This window comes from Pimephales promelas, chromosome 21 (genome assembly GCF_988280905.1).
Source record: "Pimephales promelas chromosome 21, fPimPro1.hap1.1, whole genome shotgun sequence".
Classification (NCBI taxonomy): Eukaryota; Metazoa; Chordata; class Actinopteri; order Cypriniformes; family Leuciscidae; genus Pimephales; species Pimephales promelas.
This window is the reverse complement of record NC_142789.1, coordinates 9,580,306-9,599,312: the sequence shown is the minus strand read 5'-3', so window position 1 is coordinate 9,599,312 and position 19,007 is coordinate 9,580,306. Positions and strand designations below refer to the sequence as shown.

Genomic DNA, 19,007 nt, shown 5'->3' with positions numbered 1-19,007 from the left:
TTTTTCTCACTAACTAAAGTTAAAACCACGGTTCATTTAAAAAGAATATCAATAAAATGCTTTATCATTCATTGTAAAATAATACAACATGTTTTATAGATTATAAGTTGACTAACAGTCTATCAAAAATAAAGCCATCTTACTATTCCAACTGGTCGACAAAGTAGTTCCTAAGATGTCCATACAATACTTTATGTGGTTTACAAAAGATGAGTTTAAAGTTGTGAAGATCTCCCTGTGATTCTCTCTCCCCCATGCATGGCCGGAGTGGTGTGTGTGTGTGTGTGTGCGTGTGTTTGTCTATGTGTAAGAAATGGCAATAAATTACTTTAGACCTCTCTGAAATGAAAATAGTTATAAATTTACATCTAGTATTTTACAAAATTATTATTATTTAACACTGACTAGAGTTGAAAAACTTTGATCTTCAAAAGTATATAAATGAAATGGTAATAAATGTGCAATTATTAATTTACAAATATAACATTTCACACTAACTGAGTTGAAGTTGAACAACATTGTTCATTTAAAAGTATATAAATTAAATTATTTTATCGTTCATTTCAAAAGTAAATGTCTTACTAAGATCTCCCACAAGTGATCCCCCTCGCTTTAAAGGCATGCATTGTGTTTGTCGGTTCAGCGGAGACATTCCATATGTTTGATTAGTGTTAATCTTACTTCATAGTATAATCATTAAAAGTTTAAATGATATTGTAAGAGCCAACTGTAAGTCTCCTATGGTTTTATGGTCTCATTCATTCAGTACTGCACTCAGATTGTAGGTGGTGGGCGTGTCTACCGGGCTGGGGCGGAAGTGATGTGGTTCTTGCATGTATTTGTTTGCTACACCTGTGCACCTGAGCATGGGGGCTTGGACAGAGAGGGAGTGAGCCTGGGAGCGAACACTTTCTGTTGACCGCACTTTATGCACTCACACTGCACTTATGAATTGATAACTGGCTACCAGTTGTATTTTATGTGCAAGAAGCAATAAATGAGTGGATCGCTGTGTGAAACTGTTTCTGCGCGTCGCAGTGCATTCATTCTCCCAGTGTTTAGTCTCTCGCGGGTGCAAATATAATTTTGCCTGGTCTACAGCCGCTACAGTGTATCTGTATCGAGTGTATTCTACACTATGTATAGACAGTGTATAGATAGTGTATTCTAGGCTACATATGCAGCCTAATAAAATGTTACAATAATGATGATGATCATAAATATTTATTTGCGGACACGGAGTTTTTGCGAAATGGACTTGTTTGCGTAGGCTATTTTCAATTGGCAATTTCAGTTTGAAGGGTGATGGAAATGTGCCTACTTTAACTGCTCTGTACTTATCACTGCGTTTTATTTCTATAAATTAATTCGTTTCAAATGGGGTCCAACCAGTTATTAAAGGTTTTAAAAATTAACTCTGTATCTCGATGTTGCAGCCCACTGTTGCTATAGGAACGAACTACACTTTTACATGCATCTGATTGACAGATTAATCATGCGATCATATTTCACTGTTTTTTTCAGCTACAAAGTTTGCTTCGTATATTTAGTTTAAATGTATTGTTAAACAGGGAGAGCTTTACCAATTGAACTATGTGCATGTATTTTAGACACTTACATTCTTGCTCCGTCCATTGCAAACCGCGTCCATGTTATGAGCCGAGCTTTTTTATTTACTTCAGCTGCTCAGTGCTCTGGTATTATCAATGATGTGACCCATTTCAGTAGTTGCCATAATTAAATATGAGCAGAATACTCACTTACATTCACTGAAAAATTGAAATGTTACCGCTGCTGATTCAAACACGAGCGCCAGTGATTGAATATCAAAGCGCGGTTTGAACGCCCCGCCCCCCAGCCGAACTGGAGGTTTTGATTGGTTTTGCACCTGAGTCAGACCTGTCTGTTATTGGCTGAACTGCTTCAGATATGTCTGTTATTGGCTGAAGCGCAGCTCCACCGCAGTGGTTTTGAAATGTGTCTGTCAAATGTCAGCTTGCGCTGTTGCTCCGTCGGCACCATAGACTGTAAAAAATAGGTCGGCACCTTTGTCAAAGTACTTTGTACTTTTTATGAAATATAAATGTAGAGAAGTTGAATACTTTATTTTTATTTTACTCAAGTAAGAGTAAAAGTACCACAATTTAATTATACTCAAGAAAGTAGAAAAAATGAAAAATCTACTCAAGTACTGTAACGAAAGTTACAGGGGCGAACAAATTTCCAAAAAATCCCAAAGACTTAACATTGCGACAAACTTTGACGATTCATAGCTCCGAGCGAGGATTTCACAGAAGTCTGCGATTTACCACATTTGAAGAGGCTGACAGGCTCTGTAAGACCATACCTCCCAAATGGGGTAAAAGTTGCTCCCCTGGGGGGCAGGAGCTGCCCAAATTTTCCCCATTGACCACAATGTTATTTATTAGTGGTGCTTGCAAAGCAACACTATTGTTATTGTCCATACTTTTTAGTGGTGCTTGCAAAGCAACACTATTGTTATCCTCCATACTTATTATTAGTGTGAATGCTTCAAGCATTCACACTCTTGAAATTCAAATCTTTATTAGTGGTGCTTGCAAAGCAACACTATTGTTATCCTCCATACTTATTAGTGGTGCTTGCAAAGCAACACTATTGTAATCCTAGATACTTATTAGTGGTGCTTGCTGAAAGCAAGGCAACACTATTACTATTGTGTTTTTTAAGTCGGCCAAAAAGTTTGACGCGCTACTCCTCCCGCAGTTTTTGTCACAGACCCATGAATGATGTCTCAAAACGTGCGGATTATTCGGGAATGGTGTGCTATGACTTTTCTATATGATGTACGATGAACAAATTTCCCAAAAATCCCATAGACTTAACATTGCGACAAACTTTGACGATTCATAGCTCCGAGCGAGGATTTCATAGAAGCCTGCGATTTACCACATTTGAAGAGGCTGACAGGCTCTGTAAGTGTCACAGTCTGTCGTCCTCACCTGTTTGGTCCCGTCATCTGCACCACACTTCCCCGGATCCTTTTGTTCCTCTCCCGGACTCACTTCCCCAATCAGCCACCTGTTCCTCGTCCTGTCATGATCATTTTCACCTGTGTTCACCCCAATCAACCCTGATTCCTCTGTGTATTTAGTTTCCTCTGTTTCATTCTGTCCTTGTCGGTCAATGTTGAATGTTGCGTTGTATATCCCGTCTTCCTGCCTGTTTCTGGAATTAAATGTCTCTTATCGAGATTCTGATCTCCGCCTGTTCTTCTGCCTGAACCCGCACCGTGACAGATTGACCGACCCAAAAAGAAAAAAAAGAAGAAGAAAAATGGACATTCCCGCAGTGGCTCTGCTCTGCCTTGATCAGGAAGACCGTTCCCTGGAATCCCATACTAGGGATTTTCTGGAGTTGGCGTGCCTCACTCACTATTCTGACCACTCGCTGAGTGAGTTCTACATCGCCAGCCTCAGCGAGCGGTCCCGGGCACGCCTCCCAGGGAACGGTCCAGATGATTTCGCCGCCTGTGTGGAGTGGGTGCTGGTGTGCTGTGAGTCTCCATTCACGGTGGAGGAAGTCACCAGCACCCCTCCAAAGCTCGAGCTCTCCTCTCCGCTGGTTCCGCCCAGCCTCGCCGAGCCCGAGATCTCTTCGCTGGTTCCGTCCAGCCCCGTCCAGCCAGAGCCCGAGACCGTCCAGCCAGAGCCAGAGCCCGAGACCCTCCAGCCAGAGCCAGAGCCCGAGACCGTCCAGCCAGAGCCAGAGCCCGAGACCGTCCAGCCAGAGCCCGAGACCGTCCAGCCAGAGCCAGAGCCCGAGACCGTTCAGCCAGAGCCCGAGACCGTCCAGCCAGAGCCAGAGCCCGAGACCGTCCAGCCAGAGCCAGAGCCCGAGACCGTCCAGCCAGAGCCAGAGCCCGAGACCGTCCAGCCAGAGCCAGAGCCCGAGACCGTCCAGCCAGAGCCAGAGCCCGAGACCGTCCAGCCAGAGCCAGAGCCCGAGACCGTCCAGCCAGAGCCCGAGACCGTCCAGCCAGAGCCAGAGCCCGAGACCGTCCAGCCAGAGCCAGAGCCCGAGACCGTCCAGCCAGAGCCCGAGACCAGGATCCCACCCAGCCTCCCTCTCCCGCCTCCTCTCATCTGTCCTCCCTCTGCTCTCCTGCCCTCCAGCTCCCCTGACCCAGCCTGGTCCTTGGATCCCCGGTCTTCGCTTCACACCTCCTCCTCTGAGACACTTCCTCGGCCCTCTGTCCCATCAGCTCCCCCGTGGCTCCTACCTCCCTCAGCTCCTCCATGGCCCCTCAGTCCACCAGCTCGACCAGGCTCCCTCGACCCTCCGGACTCCCTTCGTTCCCTCGTCATCCTCCCTTCACCTTTGGACTTCCTTCCCTTTGCTCTGCACCGTCAGGTCACCCCCCCGGTTCTGTCGGACTTCTCACTCCCTCCAGTCACCCGTCAGCCCTCTGTGCCCCTGTCGTCACTTCTGTCACCTGAGCCTGCGGTGTCCCCTTGCTCCCTCGGTCCCTCCTCAGCACCCATCGTCGTCTGTCCCTCAGCTACACCCTGGTCTCCTCTCCCATCCGCTCCACCCCTGTCAGTCGGCCCCCTGGTGTTGTCAGCCCCACTACCATCGGCTCCACCAGGGGTCCTCCCTCCAGCTGCTCCGCCCTGGTCTCGCCCTCATCATGCTCCGCCCTGGTCTCGCCCTCAGCCTGCTCCGCCCTGGTCTCGCCCTCAGCCTGCTCCGCCCTGGCCACGCCCTCAGCCTGCTTTGCCCTGGGGAAGCCCTCAGCCTGCTCCGCCCTGGTCTCGCCCTCAGCCTGCTCCGCCCTGGCCACGCCCTCAGCCTGCTTTGCCCTGGGGAAGCCCTCAGCCTGCTCCGCCCTGGTCTCACCCTCAGCCTGCTCCGCCCTGGTCTCGCCCTCAGCCTGCTCCGCCCTGGCCACGCCCTCAGCCTGCTTTGCCCTGGGGAAGCCCTCAGCCTGCTCCGCCCTGGCCACGCCCTCAGTCTGCTCCGCCCTGGCCTCGCCCTCATCCTGCTCCGCCCTGGGGGGCTGTCTCCTCCTGACGACGCCCTCCACAGCCTCCAGGGTGCCCCCCCCCTCCCCATTGATGTTATGGCGTGAGGCCACGCCTTCCGGGAGGGGGGAGTAATGTCACAGTCTGTCGTCCTCACCTGTTTGGTCCCGTCATCTGCACCACACTTCCCCGGATCCTTTTGTTCCTCTCCCGGACTCACTTCCCCAATCAGCCACCTGTTCCTCGTCCTGTCATGATCATTTTCACCTGTGTTCACCCCAATCAACCCTGATTCCTCTGTGTATTTAGTTTCCTCTGTTTCATTCTGTCCTTGTCGGTCAATGTTGAATGTTGCGTTGTATATCCCGTCTTCCTGCCTGTTTCTGGAATTAAATGTCTCTTATCGAGATTCTGATCTCCGCCTGTTCTTCTGCCTGAACCCGCACCGTGACAGTAAGAACATACCTCACAATGAGGTAAAAGTTGCACCCCTGGGGGGCAGGAGCTGCCCAAATTTTCCCCATTGACCCCAATGTTATTTATTAGTGGTGCTTGCTGAAAGCAAGGCAACACTATTACTATTGTGTTTTTTAAGTCGGCCCAAAAGTTTGACGCGCTACTCCTCCCGCAGTTTTTGTCACAGACCCATGAATGACGTCTCAAATCGTGCGGAATATTCGGGAATGGTGTGCTATGACTTTTCTAAGTGATCGGGGGTACGATGTTCGCCCGAAGGGCGAACAAATTTCCCAATAATCCCATAGACTTAACATTGCGACAAACTTTGACGATTCATAGCTCCAAGCGAGGATTTCACAGAAGCCTGCGATTTACCACATTTGAAGAGGCTGACAGGCTCTGTAAGAACATACCTCACAATGGGGTAAAAGTTGCACCCCTGGGGAGCAGGAGCTGCCCAAATTTTCCCCATTGACCCCAATGTTATTTATTAGTGGTGCTTGCTGAAAGCAAGGCAACACTATTACTATTGTGTTTTTTAAGTCGGCCAAAAAGTTTGACGCGCTACTCCTCCCACAGTTTTTGTCACAGACCCATGAATGAGGTGTCAAAACGTGCGGCCTATTCGGGAATGGTGTGCTATGACTTTTCTAAGAGATCGGGGGTACGATGGTCGCCCCAGGGGCGAAAAACGGCCCAAAAAATCCCATAGATTTAACATTACGACAAATTCTGGCGACTCATAGCTCTGAGCGAGGATTTCGCAGAAACCTGTGATTTACCACATTTGAAGAGGCTGACAGGCTCTTTAAGAAAATACCTCACAATGGGGTAAAAGTTGCACCCCTGGGGGGCAGGAGCTCCCCAAAAATTAAAAAGTATTACTAGTATAACTAGTATAGTATTATACTATTCCAGGAAAAAGTTTGGCGCACTCCTACATCCACAGTTTTTTTCACAGACACATAAATGAGGCATCAAATCGTGCGGCCTATTGAGGAGAAGTGTCCTATGACTTTTATAAGAGATCGGGGGCGAACAAATTTCAAAAAAATCCCATAGACTTAACATTGAGACAAACTTTGACGACTCAGTTCATGCATTCATGACCTTGAGACTAGATTACTGTAATGCTTTATTAGCTGGTTGTCCTGCATCCTCAATAAACAAGCTACAGTTAGTACAAAATGCAGCTGCTAGAGTTCTTACTAGGTCAAGAAAATATGATCGTATAACACCGATTTTATCATCTCTACACTGGTTACCTATTAAGTTCCGCATCAACTACAAAATACTACTACTGACCTATAAAGCCCTAAATGGTTTAGCACCTATGTACTTAACGGACCTTCTTTCGCCCTACAATCCACCGCGTTCCTTAAGATCACTAAATTCAAGGCTTCTGGTCATTCCTAGGATATCGAAGTCCAGTAAAGGAGGGAGGGCGTTCTCGCATTTAGCTCCAAAACTCTGGAATGGCCTTCCCGATACGGTCCGAGCCTCTGACTCGCTGACACAGTTTAAAACTAGATTAAAGACGCTTCTCTTTAGTCAAGCATTCACATAATGCTTACCTTCTAGTCCTCTGTTATGCCATACGGAACCGTTTGCCACTGAAACTGCTTAACGCACCAGTGGGGCTCGACAGCCTTTTAGACAAACGGGTCGGCGCGTATGGTTGGGTTGCGGAGAGTTGAGGTTACGGAGCGTTTGTGAGTTATAACGAAAATCATTATGAACATCAGCTATGCTAATTATTTCCCATCTGCCTTTCTGCTGTTATCTCGGGACGCTTGTCCCGAGAAAAATGGCGTTCGTCAGGTCCAGTTTTGTGTCCAGCCTCTCACGGGGATTTCGGATGCCCCAACGCCTGTGATGAGACGACTCAACGCCTGTGAAGAGACGACTCAACGCCTGCGATATGTTATGGCGCCGTTTGATTCATAAACAATATTTATATTTAATATTTATATTTAAACAATATGAATGTAAGCCAGAGGAGAACTGGCCCCCGACTGAGCCTGGGTTCTCCCAAGGTTTTTTCTCCATCCAATCTGATGGAGTTTGGTTCCTTGCCACTGTCGCCTTGCTTTTGGCTTTCTTTGAGCTTCTCAGTTGGGATTATTTAGTGTTTAGCAATGTTGTTGATCTGTGTTGTGCTACTTTCATGTTATCAGTGTGAAGCTGCTTTGATACAATCTGTATTGTGAAAAGCGCTATATAAATAAATGTGACTTGACTTGACTTGACTTGACTCATAGCTCCGAACAACGATTTCGGAAAAACGTGTGATTTGCCACATTTGAAGAGGCTGGCAGGCTCTTTAAGAAAATACCTCACAATGGGGTAAAAGTTGCACCCCTGGGGGTCAGGAGCTGCCCAAAGTTTTCCCCATTGACTTACTATGGTGAGGGACGTCCCATCAAATGCATGTGTTTTTCCTACTATGGTAAATTGACCCTTCGCTAAGCCACGCCCGAAAACCGCCACTGGCCAATCATGTCGTAGCAACCGTAACTATGCGCGGGAGGTCTGGCAAGCTTTCGAACGAGGGAACATGCTGAAGCATTGTGCGTATGGATTGTGCAAATCTGACACCGGTATACTTAAAGTTTGGACGGGGGAGAGGAATTGTTTTCCTTCCAGAAAATCTAAAAGCCAAGTTGAAAAATGATTGGTGTGATCTAGCATCTATGTGCGAGACCCATTCTGGTAAATGTCGACATGCTTAACAAAAACTATTGCTTGGAAATATTGACGGTTCTTTGGTCATAATGATATAACGTAAAATGAGACGATTAAAGAGACAAGACAAAGGCTCACTGACATACTTTAAATATATTTCAGCATTTTGTTAATCAACGTTCTACTAACGTTACCCCTTACTACTTAATCCAATCCGATCGCGGCTCTCCCGGTATTAGTGTTATTTCACAAGATTTATTGATAAGCTGTTTGATTTATAATTATTAAGATTATTTTCACATACCCTGCTGTGTATGAACATAGCTGTTCCTCAATTTGTGTTTTTTATTTGAACGGTCAGCATATGAGGCGCTGCTGCTTGCGCTGGGACTATAACGTTAGGCTTTAACTTCAATTTTTAAGAAATTATTCTCTAATCGGTTGCATAGGATGTCGTGAATATATCCCTTGAATGCATACTGTCCCTTTTGTCTTGCTCTCTCAGATATTTCACTTGTTCGCTGAAAATTACTAATTATCTCATTTAAATGTCTGATACCGGGTGCATCCACTCTATAATAGATGGGCCAGCCGCGAAAGCTTGACAGGCGTAGCAACAGTAACTAGGGAGGGCGGGGCTTAGCGAAGGGTCAATTGCATAGGGATTTTGTATTGAACATAGCTCTGGATCACAGTGTCATAGAGACAAGGGGGCGGGCTCATTTTACTCAGACGACCAATCAGTCTCTCAGGATCATTGTGAAGCTATTAAGCCACGCCTTAGCAACCATTTAGCCACTTAGCAACAACTCCCATAGACTTCCATTAAAAGAGATCAAAGGGATATCTCCGGATAGAAGTGTCATAGAAACACAAGGGTGGTCTCGTTTGACTCAGGGTAGCAAACAGCCAATCATGAATCACCTCAACAAATTCTGGCCACGCCCTAGCAACCATTATCGAGGACCTTAGCAACCAAAATCTAAATAGGGATATCTTCAATTCTGAATGTCAGAGAGGCATGGGAGTTGTATTATATCAATCAAACTGACAAGCAGCCTTTGGAGATTCATGATTGGCAGCTGCCAAGCCACTCCCTAGCAACCAAACAGAGTACCCTAGCAACCATTTTGTAAGAACTATATCTCTGCATTAAAACATCGTATAGAAATGGGGGTAGGTTTATACATTCACATTGACTTTGGAGCTTCATGATTGGCAGCTGCCAAGCCACTCCCTAGCAGCCAAAAAGAGTACCCTAGCAACCATTTTGTAAGACCTATATCTCTGCATCAAAACATAATATAGAGATGGGGGTTGGCTCTTTTCACTCATGCTAGCACACAGACCTTTCAAAATGCTAAACATGCTAGCTGTGAATAGCTACATGCTAATATTGATTCGCTAAGTGCTAAATCATGCCATGAACATTATAAAAACTCTATAGTACCCATATATGAACACTACCAACCACCTAGTAACACCATAGCAACCACCAAAAAAACCAAAGCAACCACCTAAATCACCCTAAAAACCACCCATAATACCCTAGCAACCACCTAGCAACACCATAGCAACCACCCAGAACACCCTAGCAACCACCTAGCAACACCATAGCAACTGCCTAGCAACCCTCCAGAACACCTTAGCATCACCCTAGCAACCACCCAGAATACCCTAGCAACCACCTAGCAACACCCTAGCAACCACCCAGAACACCCTAGCAACCACCTAGCAACACCCTAACAACCACCTAGAACACCCTGGCAACCACCGAGCAACATCCTAGCAACCGCCTGGCAACCATCCAGAATACCTTAGCAACACCCTAGCAACCACCCAGAACACCCTAGCAACCGGGTGGTGAGTTTTGCCACTGCAAGCACCACTTCACATTTTCTTCTGGAAATGTACATTCTAGTGTTGTGATTACTATTCACCGAGACAAAACTTTGGCACGCTACTCCTCCTGCATTTTTTGTCACAGACACATGAATGCCTAAAACAGCTCCTGTCTAAAAAAGTCTCCAAAGCATCCAGCATTTTGGTTGTATGTTAAAGAACACTTGTTCTACCTAATCTTATAGAGTATTTTCACATCTTATGAATGTAACAGTGATAAACACAGTGCTTTGTGTGTTTGTTAGGTTTGGTCAGCGAGCGGCTGCGATCTTGATGACCTCCTCTATTGAGGATCCAATGCAGCTGACATCAGACACTTCACTGCTGCACACACCAGATGCTGAGCTTAGGTTGGTCGCTCGTTTGTTCGTTTGTTCATTCGTTCAATCATTCATTCATTCATTCATTCATTCATTCACCCATGGCTCAACAATAAAAAACGTTTTTATTTTCTAATAGTTTGAATTTTTGCTTACCATTGGTTTAACACTTTCACTAGCCATAGCTACTAAAAACAATGAAATAAATAAATAAATAAATAAATAAAGAACCATTTATCTATTTAGAAGCAGGATTGGCCCAACAGTAAGTACAATTTTTGTTAAAGGCCACCTATTATGCCCCTTTTTACAAGATGTAATATTGGTCTCAGGTGTCCCCAGAATGTATTTGTGAAGTTTCAGCACAAAATACCCCACAGTTAATTTATTATAACCATTTTAAAATGTCATTTTTGGGGCAGGTTTTAAAAAGAGCTGTTTTGGTGTGCACCGAATACATATTCCCGCCCTGCCTTTGGATGAGGGCGTAACTTGCATAACTATGGCATTCGGTCTAAGCAGAATGGCTAAAGAGTGAGAGACCCACTGTTTTGTATGTCATTCAGCCGTACATGTTTGAATCGGAACATATAAATAGTCTCTGATCAGACCCAGAAGACGAAGAGACTCCAGCAGAATAAACACAAATGAGAATGGACCAGTACGTCTCGGTATGGTTATTTGATACATTTATAGAGTTGTAATCGTGTCCCCTTTGCAATTATGGATGTGCAAAAAACACACACAGACACACAAACACTAATGTTGGCGCAATTTTTTGAAACTACAAACACATACTCTGATAAAGTTTGCTACGTACAAGCGAAATTACATTTATGCAAGGGACCTGTTGTGTCATGTTTACATTACTTGTCATACAGGTGCTTCTGTGGCAAATGTGAGAAGATGGCAAGAAAATATATGCAGTTTTTAATACAATATCTTTAAAAATATATAAACGTGTGGTTACACACTATACAAACAAGGTTTAAATTGTATACACAGACATCCTACGACGATGACGACAACTTTAGACGCATTTGTTGAATTGGCTGACATCGACTGAAATGACTATTTGCTCACAAATCATAAAATACACTTACTGGAGGTGACGTTGGATCACAAACGTCACAAAGGAAAATTCACACTTGAGGATTAACTTTGAAGCAAGACCTGCTTTGAATTGACCCTCGTTCACAAAACAGTCAGTCAGAAAATGATTCGCTCAAACAAACTTATTTACGAAGGAAAGGCGCCACTGAGGCTATGTTTACACGGAAACGATTCTGAAGAGAAAACGCAAAAGTGGTGTTGCGTCATCACTTATTCTGCATTTAGATGAGTGTTTTGTGTGGGAAATCCGCGTGCAAATGGTGACGCAAAAGTGTGTGAAATTCAATGTATTATGCACTTCAGGCGGCTATAGGAGTGGATACTACAACAACACCAAGTCCACGCGCCTGCGTACAACCTTCACTGCAGACTCAACTCAAAGAAGACTTTTGCGTTTTTACTGTTTACACGGGAATGCGGCAGTGGAGCGTCTTCAATTTCCACTCTGGAGGGTGGTTTCACTTTTTTGCGTTTTTAAGCCTCAAAAACACCATCGCCATGTAAACGAAAGGCACATCCGATAAAATATATTTACGTTTTCATCCGCGAGCGTTCTCGTGTAAACAGGGCCTTAAACTTCCAAAATACAATACATCCACTGTATTTTCAGTGGCTCTGATGTCGGAAGTAAGTGAAAACTACTATGTATGTCATTATTACATCCCATCCCACAACAGAACACTTATGTTTCTAGACATTACCGACTGTTGTTGAAACAATGGAGGATGGTGTACAGATCTGTCACAGTGTCTGGTTGTGTTTCCCTTGTTTATCACTAGAGGTCCTCGTTCTCACGGTGTCCTTCACATTTAACATCATTTCCCAGCATTCTGTCTGTCACTGTCACTCATCAGTTCATTGCACTCAGCTGTTCCCCGTAATCATTGTTCCCAGCTGTTCTGTGTTAGTCTTGTTAGATATGTGTATATATTCCCTGTCTGTGTTAGTATGTGTACGGAGTCGTTGTTTTATGTTACCACACTTTGGAGGTCTGTGTTCATTGCCGGTTTCTTGTTTTGTTTTTTTATTTTTATTTGGATTGATAACATGGACTTTGAACCTTGCCTGGACTACGAGATGGATTGCCCTTAATTAAAACTACTGCAACTGGATTTCCTGTTCCCTGTGTGTGTTCATGACAGAACGACTCCATCACACCTAAATCCAGCGGTATTTTTTATTTTTTTGGAAGATCTCGTCCCCAGTCACCATGTGGATTCCGTACAGCGAGCTTTCTCCCACTGAGAGAGAGAGAGTGGCATCTCGTTACTGGAATATTTTTCGAGATGTGCACGAAGGCATGAGGAGATCAGGGCAGCTGAGGCTTCACCACTGGTCTCATCAAGCGCTGGGACTTCGTCAATGGTTTTGTCCAGTTCAGAGGTGGCAGAAATCCGTCTGAAAGGAAGGAGAAAGAGAAGGAGACCCGTGTCTGCCCAGTCAGAGATTGTTCACGTCACGTCTGCCCAGTCAGAGACTGTTCACATTCGGTCTGCCCAGTCAGAGACTGTTCACGTCCCGTCTGCCCAGTCAGAGAGTGTTCACGTCCCGTCTGCCCAGTCAGAGAGTGTTCACGTCCCGTCTGCCCAGTCAGAGACTGTTCACGTCCCATCTGCCCAGTCAGGGATTGTTCACGTTCCATCTGCCTTCATGGACCTAGACTATCTAGAGCGTCTGGCTCAGATCCTGGACATGCCCATGTCTGCTATTCCAGATCCAGAGCCAGTGTCTGCTGTTCCAGAGCCGGAGCCAGCGTCTGCTGTTCCAGGGCCGGAGGCAGAGCCAGTGCCCGTTCCAGTGCCCGTTCCAGAGCCGGAGCTGGAGGCAGAGCCAGTGCCCATTCCAGAGCCAGAGGCAGAGCCAATGCCTGATCCAGAGCTGGAGGCAGAGCCAGTGCCTGTTCCAGAGCCAGAGGCAGAGCCAATGCCTGATCCAGAGCTGGAGGCAGAGCCAGTGCCTGTTCCAGAGCTGGGGCCAATGTCTGTTCCAGACCCAGTGTTTGTTTCTGTGTTTGTGTCTGTCTTTGTGAGCATTTCTGTTATAGTGGCTGTTTCTGAGCCGGTGTCTGCAGTTCCTGAGCCGGTGCCTGTTCCAGAGCCGGAGCAAGAGGCAGAGCCAGTGCCTGTTCCAGAGCCAGAGACAGAGCCGGTGCCTGTTCCAGAGCCGGAGCCGGTGCCTGTTCCAGAGCCGGAGCCAGAGGCAGAGCCGGTGCCTGTTCCAGAGCCGGAGCAAGAGGCAGAGCCGGTGCCTGTTCCAGAGGCGGAGCCAGAGGCAGAGCCGGTGCCTGTTCAAGAGGCGGAGCCAGAGCCGGTGCCTGTTCAAGAGGCAGAGCCGGTCAAGTCAAGTCAAGTCACATTTATTTATATAGCGCTTTTCACAATACAGATTGTATCAAAGCAGCTTCACAGTGATAACATGAAAGTCGTACAACACAGATCAATAATATTGTTAAATTTTAAATATTAAATATCCCCAACTAAGCAAGCGAAAAGCAAGGCAACAGTGGCAAGGAACCAAAACTCCATCAGATTGGATGGAGAAAAAAACCTTGGGAGAACCCAGGCTCAGTCAGTTCTCTTCTGGCTAACATTCATATTGTTTATATAATAATAATAATAATAATAATAATATATTTTATTTGTAAAGCACTTTTCATAGTTAAAACAATCCCAAAGTGCTACAGAGTATAAACAAAGATAAAAACCAGGAAGAAAAATTAAAAAGTTAGCGAGAGGTAAAAAATGCTTGCTTAAAAAGCAGGGTTTTTAGTCCTTTCTTAAAAGAGTCTATGGCTTGAGGAGCCCTTAGGTTTTCTAGAAGGGAATTCCAAAGACGCGGTGCGGCTGAGCAGAAGGCTCGATCCCCCATAGTACGGAGCTTAGTTCTCGGTGGTTGAAGAAGGACCTTGTTTCGGAGATTACGTGAAGAGTTTTGCTTTGTGAGTAGTTCCTTTAAGTAGGGGGGAGCGTTGCCATGGATGCATTGATGGGTAAGTAGGATGATTTTATAGTTAATCCTGTATGAGACAGGAAGCCAGTGAAGAGAGTGAAGGATCGGAGTGATATGTTCAATTTTTCTTTTCCTCATTAAGATCCTTGCAGCACTGTTCTGAATGTATTGTAATTTTTGAAGGCTTTTGCCAGGAATCCCAAAGAGGAGAGAGTTGCAGTAGTCCAGCCTTGATGATACAAAAGCATGGACAAGTTTTATAAATACTGAATATAAATATTGTTTATATATAAAACGGCGCCATAACATATCACCGGCGTTGAGTCGTCTCCTCACAGGCGTTGGGGCATCCGAAATCCCCATGAGAGGCTGGATACAAAACTGGACCTGACAAACGCCATTTTTCTCGGGACAAGCGTTCCGAGATAACAGCAGAAAGGCAGATGGGAAATAATTACCATAGCTGATGTTCATAATGATTTCCATTATACGGGAGTTGGTGTTAGAAAACCACTATCTCACAAACTCTCCACAACCCAAACTCTCCGCAACCCAACCATACTCGCCGACCCGTTTGTCTAAAAGGCTGTCGAGCCCCACTGGTGCGTTAAGCAGTTTCAGTGGCAAACGGTTCCGTATGGCATAACAGAGGACTAAAAGGTAAGCATTATGTGATTGCTTGACTAAAGAGATGCGTCTTTAATCTAGTTTTAAACTGTGTCAGCGAGTCAGAGCCTCGGACCGTATCGGGAAGGCTATTCCAGAGTTTTGGAGCTAAATGCGAGAACGCCCTCCCTCCTTTGGTGGACTTAGATATCCTTGGAATGACCAGAAGCCTTGAATTTAGTGATCGTAAGGATTGTAGGGTGAAAGAAGGTCCGTTAAGTATAAAGAAGCTAAACCATTTAGGGCTTTATAGGTCAGTAGTAGTACTTTGTAGTTGATACGGAACTTAAAGAGCATATTGCAGGTAAAAAAAAAAAAATTGAAATTTATAGATAACCTTGTATGAAAATACCATATGAAAAGTTAATGCAGGATTTAAAATGTTTTAAAACAACATAAGGGCACTAATTTAGAAGATAAAGTGAGCGTTTCTTGGACTGCTAGTAAAAACGTTTTTTTTTTTCAACATCGCGTCATTTGACGTCATATCAGGGAGCCTCAGCCTCGGCTCAGTGGAGAGCAGGCTGGTGTTCAGTGAGAGCGCTCGTCAGTCAGTGTGCTTTCGTTAGTTTTTGGATTTTAATTTATCATCGTCATGGTAAATTATTAGAGAGAGGATGTGCGGCATAACCCATCAAACTGACAGGTTTATTGCCCCCCATAAAATAATGGCCCACCCCTCCCATTTATGAACTGTATGTACACCGTGGGAAATTCCCACGGTCTCCCCTCACCACTCCTCACCACCACCCCTCACCACTACCCTACTTCTGGACTGATCACGTGATCGTGGGAAAATTTTGTCACCACTTCACTTTAGGGTGATCACGCCATCGTGGGGAATTTTCCCCACGATGGTGGAAAAACAATACATTTTCAAACTTTAAGGACGACATAAAACAAAGATAGCTTTAGTGATTTTTATTAAAAGAAAAATCTTTTACACAGACTTGAAGTTGTACAAACTATAACAAATATTACAAGTTTCAAATACAATAACGTTGTAATATATTTTAGTGTTCTATTAAAAAAGTTTTCTAAAATACATTTTTAGTGTTTCATTAAAAATACAAGGCTTCATATACATTTTATGTTAAAAACCTTTAAAACAGTTTAAAAATGCATTAAAAAGTCAAAGATCGACCATTTTACAGAAAAAAGTCAAACAAGTGGGTTTTTCATTACAAAAAACTGGGTAACACTTTATAATAACTGCACACTATTAATCATTAGTTAAGCATGAGTAAACAGTTAATTCATCATTTATAAAACATTAATAGACATTAATATGCAGTTTATAAATATAGCTATACATGCTTTTTTCTTGATTTATAAGCATATCTATAATGCGTTTAATGATTGTATTTTCATACTTTGTTAATGATCAATTAATAATTTCTAAATGAAGTATAACATTATTTACAAACCAGTTGTTTAAGAGTTGTCAGTCATTCATAAGATCACTTAGAAAGTGTAAGTAAATGTAGTAAATACAGGTAGTTATAAAGCATTTAGTAGTGGTCAGTTAACTATTTTTGTGACCTAATCTAAAGTGAGGACTATTCATGCCTTGTAAAGCATTTATAAAGGTGATTTAAAGACTCGCCAATCTTCTAAACAGTAAAATGTAACAAACACAACACAGTGATAAAGAACACAGAAATATTTCACAGCCTTTAAAAATGCTTTACAAGGCATGAATAGTCCTCACTTTAGATGAGCTCACGAACATAGTTAACTGACCACTACTAAATGCTTTATAACTACCCAAATTAACCCTTAATTACAGCATTAATAAATGTTAATAAAGCATTTATTAACACATTAAGTAACCATCACTATATGTCTGAATAATAAGATGTATGAATGTACATTTAAATAGTTTATTAATCATTTACTTACTCGCTCTAAGTAATCGTATGAACCACTGAAAACTCTTAAATAACTGGTTCATAAAAAATGCAATTCTTCATTTATAAATGATAAATTGATCATTAATAAAGGATGAAAATACAATTATTAAACAAATTATAGATATGCTTTTAAATCAAGAAGAAAGCATTTATAGCTGTATTAATGAACTGCTTATTAATGTCTATTAATGCTTTATGAATGATGAATTAATGGTTTACTCATGCTTAACTAATGATTATTAGCGTGTAGTTATTATAAAGTGTTACCGAAAACTGTTTTTCTAAACCCTTATTTTTTAAAAGACTTACGTTTACAAAACAGTGTTTAAAACCCGTTTTTAGTCAATTTATATCATTAAGACGCGGTAGGAGTCTTTTCCTTTACACGCTATTTAGTAAATTGCTCCATTTTATATAAAACATCTATTTCGCAAAAATAACATATCTGAACAAAATCGCTCCTTTCACAATTACACGTTTAAAAAGTATTAAAATATTGTATAAAGTTAAAATACACGTATCTTTAGCGTGAGCATTAAATTGTGTTTTTTAAAACATCTAAAAGCGTATGTATTAAACTTATATCAAGTAAATAGTTATGTTTTCTTAATAAAGCATATAAATTCTTATAAGTTCTATATCAAACAAATAGACCTATTTCTATCATACATTTAAAAAAGTATTACTTTTCACATAACATGTATAATGTTTAAATCTATTAACCCATTTATAGATACAGTGCAAGTCTTTAACGTTACATCCATGCATTTTTAAAATAAGTTGTTTTAGAGTCTTCAATCACAATAATAATATATACGGACAAAAGTCATACAATTACATATCGTTTAAAAATATTAAAACACACGTGTCTTTACTGTTTTATACATCTGTAAATGTTACAACCTTTAAAGCAGTTTAAAAATGCAAAAAGTCAAAGACCGGTCATTTTACAGAAAAAGTCAAACAAGACTTTACATGAAAAGTTTTTCATTGCAGACTTACGTTTATCCTGTTTTAAAGATCCAACAGCAACGCTTTATCCAAAAGATATGTGTCCAAAACTTTAGAGATATTCCAAAAGTCCTCCGATTCAAACTTGTGTAAACGTAATTCCGGGGAGCCCAACGAAACACGTCCATTCACCTCGACGGGAGAAAACGATAGTGACTGTTTGAATGTGTGCACGGAACCACACACAGACTCCTCCCACGACACTCCCACATCACGTGACCCCTTGTGCATGCGGTATCCACATGTACAACACGCCCACCCCCAACGTCATACGGCGGACTGTTTTAAAAAACGTCCGTTTAGGACAGAGTATGAACTTAAATGAGAGAATTAATGCCTTGCAATGAGGCGCGCTATTCAACGCCTAGAAGAAGACGCATGCCCCGTAGAAGACGCATGCACGACGCATTGGTACTCGCTTCATAGAGACACACGTAAACTCCTCCCATACTCTGACAGAGGCTGTTTTTAAAAGCCAGAAGCTCAATACTCACTTTTTGTGGTTTAACTAGAAAACGTATTCGTCTATAATGGCTACACTGTAAAAACTAAAGGTGCCTCAAATATCCTGTCGGATACTCAAGGAACCTAAAAACACAATTTAAGTGCCTCAAAGCTCTTTCTCATAGAGTTGGGGTTACTGGAGGAGCATTGACAATCTTAGCGGTTCTTGCTGGAACTTATGGGATCCTTGAAGCACTTTGTATTAATTTCAGAGGTTCTGGAGGTACCTTTTCACTACCATGAGACCTCGAAGTGCTTTGGGGGAAATTAGAGGAACTTGAATGCTATAATAGGGTTATTGTAAGATCTTTTAACATTTAAATGGTTCCTGGAAGATCTCTTATGTTAAAGTCAGCATCTGGAGGAACCTAATGGTTCTGTGAGTCCAGAATACAATTATTATCCTATTATAATACTATTAAATAATACTATTATTATCATATTATTGTTATACTTAAGTATTGTTATACCTAATATATATA

The 19,007-nt window shown here is 43.0% G+C and overlaps 1 protein-coding gene, 1 long non-coding RNA gene and 1 pseudogene across 2 annotated transcripts in view; 2 read left to right on the top strand and 1 right to left on the bottom strand.

Moving 5' to 3' along the window:
• The window catches only part of LOC148970126 (uncharacterized), a 182,804-nt gene that overhangs the window by 43,691 nt on the left and 120,106 nt on the right, over window positions 1-19,007 (top strand). The window lies entirely within an intron of this gene.
• ghrh (growth hormone releasing hormone) overlaps window positions 1-19,007 on the top strand; it is a 78,999-nt gene that overhangs the window by 22,649 nt on the left and 37,343 nt on the right. Inside the window, exon 2 of the mRNA XM_089125063.1 lies at window positions 10,295-10,399. Within this exon, the coding sequence (XP_088981189.1) occupies window positions 10,295-10,399 (105 nt within the window). The remainder of the gene's footprint in view (window positions 1-10,294; window positions 10,400-19,007) is intronic.
• On the bottom strand, window positions 12,792-18,252 carry LOC148970129 (uncharacterized; annotated as a pseudogene).